This window comes from Agelaius tricolor, unplaced genomic scaffold (assembly GCF_023055355.1).
Source record: "Agelaius tricolor isolate 1412-34295 unplaced genomic scaffold, bAgeTri1.0.p SCAF_21, whole genome shotgun sequence".
Lineage (NCBI taxonomy): Eukaryota > Metazoa > Chordata > Aves > Passeriformes > Icteridae > Agelaius > Agelaius tricolor.
The window spans coordinates 2225855-2236148 of NW_027269281.1; the positions used below are offsets into that span (position 1 = coordinate 2225855).

The 10294-nt window shown below is 41.4% G+C and overlaps 1 protein-coding gene across 1 annotated transcript; it reads left to right on the top strand.

The window, feature by feature from the left end:
• On the top strand, positions 1–9845 carry LOC139598925 (zinc finger SWIM domain-containing protein 6-like). Its single transcript, XM_071445859.1, has 3 exons — positions 1–201; positions 5934–6015; positions 7284–9845. Exons 1-3 carry the CDS (start codon positions 64–66, stop codon positions 8144–8146), a joined length of 1083 nt encoding a protein of 360 aa, XP_071301960.1. The 5' UTR covers positions 1–63; the 3' UTR covers positions 8147–9845.
• Positions 9846–10294: the final 449 nt, after the last annotated feature.

The following is a 10294-nucleotide window of genomic DNA, read 5'->3' on the forward strand; positions in this document are numbered from 1 at the left end:
GCTGTGGGCACGGTTTGGGGGCTCAGCCAACCAGCTCCGGGCAGGGGCAGTTCGGGTGTTTCCATGTTGATGAGGGGCATGGTCAGCCCCAATGACGGGGGGGGCTTCCCGGGGACAGCATGGAGCTGGAGCTGCGTCATGCTCACTGGCTGCCCAGATGAAATGGCGGCGCCATCCGAGCTACTACAGCATCTGTGCATGGTAGGCACTGTGTGACATTTTCGGGGTGCCAGCACAGGGCACCCCGGTGTCCCTGGGACCCCGCTGGGCCCCCCCATCTCCCTGCGCGGTGGGGCCGCTTTGTGCTGGGGAGCTGTGAGGGATGGTTCTCCCGGGGACAATACCAATGTGGGGGGGTAGTTCAGTGCAGCTCGGCTACGTGGGGCGGCATTGCTGGCCATTGTGTCCTGCCACGTGCTTTGGGGGCTTAGTAAGGTGTCCATCTCCCCTGAAAACTCCTCCAGTGTGTTGTCCTCCCCATACAGTTCAGTATTTAATAGTCTTATAAAATCCAAAACAAGCCTCCGTGGTTTTATAACTCTTACTGTGTTTTCCTCCCCCTTCGAGACTGCCTTTTAATATACAATGGCCAGTTTGTTCTCAGGTATTAAGGTCAAAAGCATTTCTTTTGTTGTGTCAAACCTGTGGGTTTTTGCCCATGTAATTAATCTAAATAACGCTTCTTCATCATAGTCTATGTCCCATTCCTTAAAAAAAAAATTTCCATAACTGTGCCATGGGGTTTTCTGATGTTGAAAACCAAGCGCCCATGGTCTCCGGTGGGGTTTTTCTTCTATTTTCAACTTCTCCGGTTTCCTTTCCGCACAGCCCTTTGGCTGTGATTTTGTTAAAAACGCCAATCACTTGTTTTCAAAATTTTTAAAAGTTTAATAGTAATAAAATGGTTATAAAAATAGTAATACAGTTAGAGTAATAATAATTTGGACAAACTGAATTAGGACAATATGAGACAATAAAGACAAAGTTACGGACGTCCGGGTACCTTTTTCTGGGCAGCACCAGCCCGAAAAAGGACACCCATTAACAAAGGATTAACCCTTAAAAACAATAGCCTGTTGCATATTCATACACTTCATACATGATGCATAAATTCCATTCAAATACAGGTTTCTGTCTGGTCATCGTCAACTTCTTCCTCCAAATCCTAACAGCGCCTTCGAGGCGGGAAGAAGTTTGTTTCTTCTGATAAGAGGGCCATAAATTCTTCTCTGAAAGATTTAGGTGTCCTGTGGCTGCTATCTCGCTGTGAGTCCTTTCTTTTTAAAAAGAGTATCCTATATAGCATCGTTTCTATTTTAACAATTTTTATAACCTAAAACTATATTTAACACAGTACTTAAGAGAATTAGTACAGCATTACTTTTTAACACAACACATATAATATTCATTTTAATATTTGCGAAAAGCCAATCATAAAATACATGCATTTTTCACAATTTTCTGCAACCTGTTGCAAAGCTTAATCCCAACAGCCTTTGCTGTGGCTTCTGGGCTCTTTCAAGCCTCTTCCTTTTCCAGCTTTTTCTGGTTTCTCTTCATCACAGCCCTTTGGCTGTGATTTTCCACAACCTTTGTCACAGAGTTAGCTCCTGCAGCCTTTGCTGCCTATTTTCGGGCTCTTTTCAGCCTCTTTCTTTTTCAGCTTTTCGCTCTGTCTCTCTGGCAATTCCACAGGTCCTTGGACTGTTCAATCCTCACATGGTGGCACCACTTGTGATGTGAAGTTCTGTGGTGGTGTTTGCAGGGGTCCCAGGATGAGGGAAGAGATGAGAATCTTGACTTCATGTTTCAGAAGGCTGATTTATTATTTTATTATAGATATTATATTAAAAGAAAATGATATATTAAAACTATACTAAAAGAATAGAAGAAAGGATTTCATCAGAAGGCTAGCAAGGAATAGAAAGGAATGATAATAAAGTCTTGTGACTGCTCACAGCCTCAACACAGGTGGCTGTCATTGGTCATCAAGTAAAAACAATTTCACATGCTGGGTAAACAATTCTCCAAATCACATTCCAAAGCAGCAAAACATGGAGAATCTGAAGCTTCTCAGGAGAAAAGATCCTGTCAGAAGGATTTTTCATAAAATATGTCTGTGACAGAATTCCTATGCTTGAGACATAAGACAGACTCATGTGTGTTTCCTCAGACAAACAGCCTCGTTTATTGTCTCCGACACCCTTTTATAGACAATTCAGAACTCCTGGTGCTTCACAGACATTGCTCTAAACTCCACACCCCACAGACTCTTAACCAGTCAAATGCTTGTATTTTAGGAGAGCTCCCATTGGCTCTGTCAGCTTCTGTCAGTCAGCCCAGAGGCTGGTTCATGGAGCTGAGCTGGGCCTCTTATTATAACTGGATTAATGCTACAGTTGGGGTAGGAGGCAGAGATTGAAAGAGGGAGGGTTGTGGGAAAGGTACTTTTAAGGTTTTATTTAACTTCTCATTATCCTGCTCTGATTTTGTTAGTGTGATAAATTCAATGCATATCTCTACGTTGAGCCTGTTTTGCCCATGATGGCATTTGATGAGCGCTCTCTCCTGGTCCTTATCTCAACCCATGAACCCTTTATTAAACTTTCTCTCCCCTGTCCAGCTGCAGAGGGGAGTGAGTGAGTGGCTTTGGTGGGTGCCTGGCATCCGGCCAGCATCAATCCACGACATCCCAGTTGGACCTCCTGGCTGACAGGACACACTGCTGACTCATTCAACTTACCATCAACCAGGATCCCCAGGTCCCTTTCCACAGTGCTGGTCTCCAGCCTCTTGTTCCCCAGTCTATCCATATATCCAGGGTTGCCTTGTCTCAGGTGCAGAATCTGGCAGTTGCCTTTTTTAAACTTCATACAGTTGGTGATTGCCCAGGCAATGACTACAAGTGATATAAAATACGGGTATAGCAATAAGAGCTTATGGTCCTTTTTTTATGAATCTGCTGGCTTTATGAGAGAACTTCTTTGCAGGTACTCCTTGTCCAGAGAGATAAATCATTGGATCCTGTCCCTCAGGTGTGTCAACTGCACCATTAGTTTGGTGTCATCTGAAAATTTGCTCAGGGTGCATTTGATCCCTTTGTCTATGTCAATATAGAAGATTTTAATTAACACTGGTTGCAGTACAAATCCTTGGAGGGACACCTGTTGTCACCAGTGTCCATTGGGACTCTGAACTGTTGACCACTATCCTCTGGATGGGACTGTCCAATCACTTTTTTTATCCATCAAACAGTCCACCCATCAAATCTGTCTCTCCAATTTAGAGAGAATGATGTTGTGGGGGACTGTGTCAAAGGCTTTACAGAAGTCCAGATAAATGACATCTGCAGCCCTTTCCTTGTCCACTGATGTAGACACTCCATCATAGAAGGCCACTGGGTTGGTCAGGCAGGACATGTCCTTGGTGAAGCTGTGCTGGCTGTCTTGAATCACCTCCCTGTCCTCCATGTGCCTTAGCAGAGCTTCTAGGAGGATCTGTTCCAGGATCTTCCCAGGCACAGAGGTGAGGCTGACAGAGTGGTAGTTCCCAGGGTCCTCTTTTCTACCCTTTTTAAAGATGGGTGCAGTGTTACCCTTTTTCCAGTCACCTGGGACTTCATCTGTCATGACTTTTCAAATTTCATGGAGAGTGGCTTGGCAACTACATCAGCCAATTTTCTCTAGACTCTGGGATGCATCTCATCAGGTCCCATGTACTTTTGCACATTCAGGTTCCTCAGGTGGTCACAAACCTGATCTTTACTTACAGTGGGAGGGACTTTGCTCCCCCAGTCCCTTTCCTGCTGTCCATCCACTTGAGAGGTATTGAAGACTAAAGCAAAAAAAGTTTTTGAGTACCTCATCCTCCTCCTCATAATCTGTTGTTACCAGTTTTCCAGCACTGTTTATCGAGGGGAGTATACCTCCTTTGACCTTCCTTTTCTGGTTCACAGACCTGTAGAAGCCCTTCCTGTTATTCTTTGCACCCCTTGTCAGGTTCAGTTCCAGTTTTACCTTTTCCTTCCTCACCCCATCCCTACACAACTGAACTTCATCCCTATACTCTTCCCAGGATACCTGTATTGGTTTCCACTGCCTGTCCATTTGCTTCTTTCCCTTTACTTTGATCAGCAGGTCACTACTCAGACATACCAGTCTCCTGTCTTTTTGCCTGATTTCTTGATCCTATGAATTGTTAGCTCTTGTGCTTTATGGAAGACTTCCTTACAGATCTGTCAGTTCTGTTCCATTCCCTTGTCCCTGAGGGCAGTCTTCCAAGGGATCCAACTATCTCCCTTAAGAGCTAGAAGCTTGCTTTCCCAAAGTTCAGGGGCTTAACTTTGCTCCTTACCTGACCCATATCCCTCAGGACTGCAAACTCCACCAATGTGTGATCACTGCAGCCCAGGCTGCCTCCAATCTTGACATCCCTGATTAACTCACTTGTGTTGGTGACCAACAGATGTAGTAACACATCCTCTTTAGTAGGGCTATCTATTACCTGGCTCAATAAGTTGTCATCCATGCATACCAGGAGTCTCCTGGATTGTCTACAGCTTGCCATGCTACTTTCCCAGCAAAGGTTGGGGTGGTTGAAGTCCTCCAGCAGGATGAGAGCTTGCAAGTGCAATGTCTCCTGTAGCTGTAGCAAGAAGGCTTTGTCAATAGGCTCCCCTTGATCAGGTGGCCTGTAGTAGACACAAACCACAAGGTTCTCTTTGTTGCCTTGATCTCTAGTCCTTACCCACAGGCTTTCAACCTGCTCATGGCTGTTCTTCAGACAGCTCTTCACTGTTGGTGATAACATCAAATGCAAAGAAAAATCTAAGTGTAAGAAATAATCTAAATATAAAAAAATCAAAATGTCAATATCAAGATGGCAGCGATGAGAAAACACTGATGCAGTGTTATAGCTCTGAGCTCTGCTCTAGGTGTTGTTTTTCTCTTCTTGTCTCTCTTTCCCATGCAAGCTCCCTTTTATTTTATTTTAATTTTGTTACAGATAAACAACTGCCTTCTGATTGGTCCTCAGGGCCTCTGCTAGTTTTGTGACACACAAAACATGTCTCAAGCATTGCATGCATGTGATCATTTTCAATCACAGTAAGTTGCACACTCATATGGTGGTCTTCCACCAAAGTAATTTTTTCACAGCATGCTCAGCAAACACACAAATTATCAGAGCCTTTAGGGTTAATATTCTCTTGTTCTAATCTTGGTTAAGATGCTAGGTGTCTGGCACTGTTCCCACACTTCACAATACACCTCTTGATGCAGAGGGCATATTAAAAGACTGGACCTGTCTGTTTATTCCAGTGTTGCTGCCTTCAACTGGAAGTATAGAGGAGAATATAATTTGTGTCCCAGAATACTGGGATATATCTGGAAGTGTGTATATATGTATCTTTGCAGCATAAGCAGCCAGTCAAATCACAGTACACTCTGACTCCTGTATGTATTGTTGAAGCCAACGACCAAAAAATGCAGAAGGGGGAAAAAATCTGATGGGTTAGATTGCCCAACAGGAGTTGACATGTTCCCACTTTAAAGATTTATATACATAGAGGGAGGAGACACAGGATAATTTAATTTGAATAATTGGGCTTTGTTGTTGGTTGGGGACGGGAGGGCTTTTTTGTGGGATGGTGGGGATTTTGTTTGTTTTTTTCTTCCCCCCCAAATAAAACAGAGCTTCTCATCTAGCCTAGAAGGACCTGCAGTTGGAATTACTCTCTGTATGCTTTTCTAAGATAGCTGAGTAGTATTTATCAAGTCTTTTGACATATCAGCTAAAAAGAGGTAACAGAGCAGAGAAGGCAAGAGGCTGCCATTTTGAACCTCAGTGTATTTGAGTAACTTAAATCCCTGATTGTTGGTATATTGTCTTGGTTTTACAATAGGATGAATTTGTACTTTGTATTGTTTCAACAGGTGATGCGGATGACACTGTCAACATTGAATTGGCGACGACGGGAAATGGTGAGGTGGTTAGTAACATGTGCAACAGAAATAGGTATGTTCTGAGGTGCTTCTCAAGGGCTCCTGCCTTTTTGTCAGCTAATCTTAGATGGCTTGATCTTGTTTGTCAACACTCAGGCTCTGCAAATATCTCACACCTTCTGTTCCTCTTTAAAATCCCTTTTTTAGAAGACGATAATTATGTCAGTGCTGAGTGGGTTTTTTGAGCATGTAATAGACTAGGCACAGGCCAAGTGAGACAATACTTGATTAATGCAGTGTAACTTCTTTCCCCTTCAAGGTAGGGACATTCATAACCCAGATTTCCCTTTCTTCCCTCCATGTTGGGTTTGGGTTTGAGGCTGCAGCAGAGAAAGGGGTAGTGGTTATGGGATGTTACACTATGCTACAACTTTGCTTGCTCTGAAGGGTAAGGCTCCAAAAGACTGATGAGAGCACTGTCTTATCAGTGGTGGGGAAGATGAACCAAAAAACAGGTGAATGAAATGTGGAGGTTGCGTCCCACTGTGTGGCATACAAGATCTCATGAAGGGGTTCTCAACGTTTGTTTTCTTGGTTTCATTTTTTAAGCCCCTTTGTAAATCCAAGATTAGAGTGTAATGCTTCTTTGTCACGTGGCTATGACACTGTGCAGGCCTCTCACCTGCACTGGAAAGCAAAGCAAACACTAACACAATCCAAGCCTTTCTACAATATTGCTCAGAGTATTTCCCTAATAAAAACCTTTATGTTCAAGTGCATATCAATTCAATACAAGATGTATCTGAAAAGCTTGTTGGGAGAGGGTAGAGGTTAGGATTTTTAATTTTATATCTTTTAAAGTTGTGCTTAGTATTAAATGCCACGGTGTTCTATTAAATGAGACATTTGGCATGCTTTCATATTCTTTTGTGCATGCGCTGTACCGTGAGATGCACATTAAGAAAAGAGGTTAAAATTGCCTTTTAAGTGTTTGGTGTGAGGGCTGCTTTTGAATGATATGATAAGACCAAATGAGCCAGAACTTGTTATACAATTTGTCTTAGATAACAAGTAAAACAGTTCAATTTTCTCACTGGGATATAAAAGCTTATCTTGCAGGCTTTTTTGTTATCTGCATTTCAGTGATTGCTACGGAGTGTACACAGTTAGCCTTTGTTTTAATGTCCTTCTGCAGACGTTATCAGGTTTAGCTTTTCTTGCTGAAGCTGGTCTCCTTCAGTGTTCTGGCAACCTCTTAGAACTTTGACTATAATCTTTTGCTGAACATCTATATCTTCTAGGTTTTGTCAGTTGTGCCTAATCCTTTCTTTCTCTCCCCAGGTGTTTATGCACTGGACAGTATAATGCAAAACTGGTTTACACTTTTCACTCCAACAGAAGCCACTAGTATTGTTGCTACAACAGTGATGTCCAACAGCACCATTGTCCGTCTGCATCTGGACTGTCATCAGCAGGAGAAGCTGGCCAGCAGTGCTAGAACACTTGCTCTACAGTGTGCCATGAAGGATCCTCAAAACTGTGCCCTCTCTGCACTGACTCTCTGTGAAAAGGATCACATAGCTTTTGAGACTGCTTACCAAATCGTTCTAGATGCTGCTACAACCAGCATGAGCTACTCACAGCTTTTTACTATAGCACGATACATGGAGCACCGTGGTTACCCTATGCGGGCCTATAAGCTGGCCACTTTGGCCATAACGCATCTCAACTTGAGTTACAATCAGGACACACACCCTGCCATTAACGATGTTCTCTGGGCATGTGCACTCAGCCATTCTCTTGGGAAAAATGAGCTAGCAGCTGTAATACCTCTGGTGGTCAAAAGTGTCAAGTGTGCAACAGTACTGTCAGATATTTTGCGCAGGTGTACTTTAACCACTCCTGGCATGGTGGGACTCCATGGAAGGAGGAATTCTGGTAAGCTCATGTCACTGGACAAAGCCCCTTTAAGACAACTCTTGGATGCCACGATTGGAGCTTACATTAATACAACTCATTCACGTCTCACTCACATCAGCCCACGACACTATAGTGAGTTTATAGAGTTCCTCAGCAAGGCCCGAGAGACCTTCTTAATGGCTCATGATGGACACATACAGTTTACACAGTTTATTGATAACCTAAAACAAATCTATAAAGGCAAAAAGAAACTGATGATGTTGGTTCGCGAGCGGTTTGGTTGATGAAAATGAGTGAAGGGAGGAGGTGGTTTGGTATTACTTGAGCTTGCCTTTGTATCTTTTTGAACTTAAAGAAACAAAGCCACACTGGTATTATATGTGTATAGTTATACTGAGTTTGAAAACTAAACTGTCATGTTGTGAAAGTTTGTGTGTTTAAATTTTTTCCTTTCTTCTGTTTTGTGTGATTAAAAAAAGGTTTGGTTTACACTGAGTATATGTTGTCAAGTGGCAAAAGCCCACATCACTCTCCTGTTCTTTCTGTATATGTTCACAGCCTCAAAAACAAAACATATTTCAATGGTTTTAAAAAAGCAAACAAAGCACCTCCATCCTGTGATAAGTACCTCAAATGCATTCAGCTTTGCTCCTTTGTAACTCATTATTATATTTCAACATATTTAAACAAACCAACAAATGAAATACTAGTAGTTAAAAGGCTGACCATGTGGCTTTGCAGTGCTCTTCATCCAGAAGCATGGCACACAATGCTTATGCATGTGGAAACTTAGCGACTGTCAACATACATTCTCAGGGATTTGTCAAAATAAATTTTTTAAAGTATGAGAGCATTTATTGTACTGTATATATATTATAGTAGATGTCTGAATATTGAAAAAAATCTAACATTAATTTATTAAAAAAATTCAAATATATGTAATGCAAAGTACTTGAAGCTGCAGTAGCTTGGTTTTAAAGAAAAAATATCTGAAGGACTAAAGTGCGCCTTGCTTCAGGGTTGGCTCAGGTGGTGAACTATATGCTGGGCATCTATTGAGAGCCATCTTTTGGATTACATGGTTGGAATGATACCTACTGGAGAAGTTTTATATATGTATACGTGTGTGTGTGTGTGTGTGTGTGTGTGTATATGTATACACACATAAACACATGCTTGTAACAGGCACTATAGTAAAGAGGGACAACAAAAAATACACAGCCAGAGCAGCAAGCCTTAGCATTAAGAATACAGTATGCCAGAATTGGGGTTTGTGCCTCCTAGCCTAGGAAACTTAAAGAAATATCATTTTGGACACAAAATGCAAAATGATTGACATGATACATTACGCCTTTGCAGTGAGCTAATAATAAGCTAACCTTTGTGCACAAATATATATATATATATATTATATATATTCTGCATAGGTATTTTGACTGTGCAGGACAGAAAGTTGTGTAGGTATGACTGTTCTACTTTTCCGTTCATTTTTGTAATATATTTTATTTTCTCTAGAATCATTCAAACAAAAGCAACCTTCTATCTTGCCTTGTCTTAATGCTTTAAATTAACCAAACTGGAGATCTAGCTACCAAACCGTTCATTATATTATTAAATACCAACTTTGATTACAGTATCGTGACTTTGCTTTAGCTGATGGTTCTGCATCCTTGTGCTTTTTAAAACAGTTTTTGTTTTGGTGCAAAAGTTGTCCAACGTCTCTTGTTCCCTTCATTAGAGAACATGCTAGAGGTATGTTTGTAGGTATTTTTGTTTAGAAAAACTATTTCATGCTCTCCATTTTATTTATTATAATAGGTAAAAAGGTTGTACTTCATTACCCATGTAAACAAGCTCATGAAGTTGAAATTAAGATTTGATACAATTATATCAATTTATTTATGTAACTAAATCACTGTTTTATAAACTTGTTACTGATAACAATTTTTTTGTTTTGATTAAAATTAGTTTTTTGAAAGTTGATTCTGTCTCCTTTATGGTGTCTGTTGCTGGAGTTAAATTATCTATGAATAGTTCATAGATCTTAAAAGCCCAGCTTGCAACTTTGGTGCATTATGGTGATAAGCAATATGACCAAGAAAGAAATGTTTTGTTCCTCAAAAATCTGCTGAGGAAAAGTAGTGTTCACAATTACAACAGCGCCTTTGCTCATGCAGGAAGACTTGGTGTGTCAGAAGGACCAAATGGTGCCTGCAATTGAAGATGTGTGGTCCATACAACAAACCATAAGCCTTGACATATTGCCCTGGTGGGATGGAAGAGTGTTTGGGAGCACGTTTCCACTCAGTGGATTATTTGGGTGACCATGAAAGTTAAGATGTGCTGCAGATATATACAAGGACAGTTCTTGCTGTTCTTTGGATTTTCTAAAGCATTTTGTGTATTCTGAACTGTGCAACTCACTCCACCCA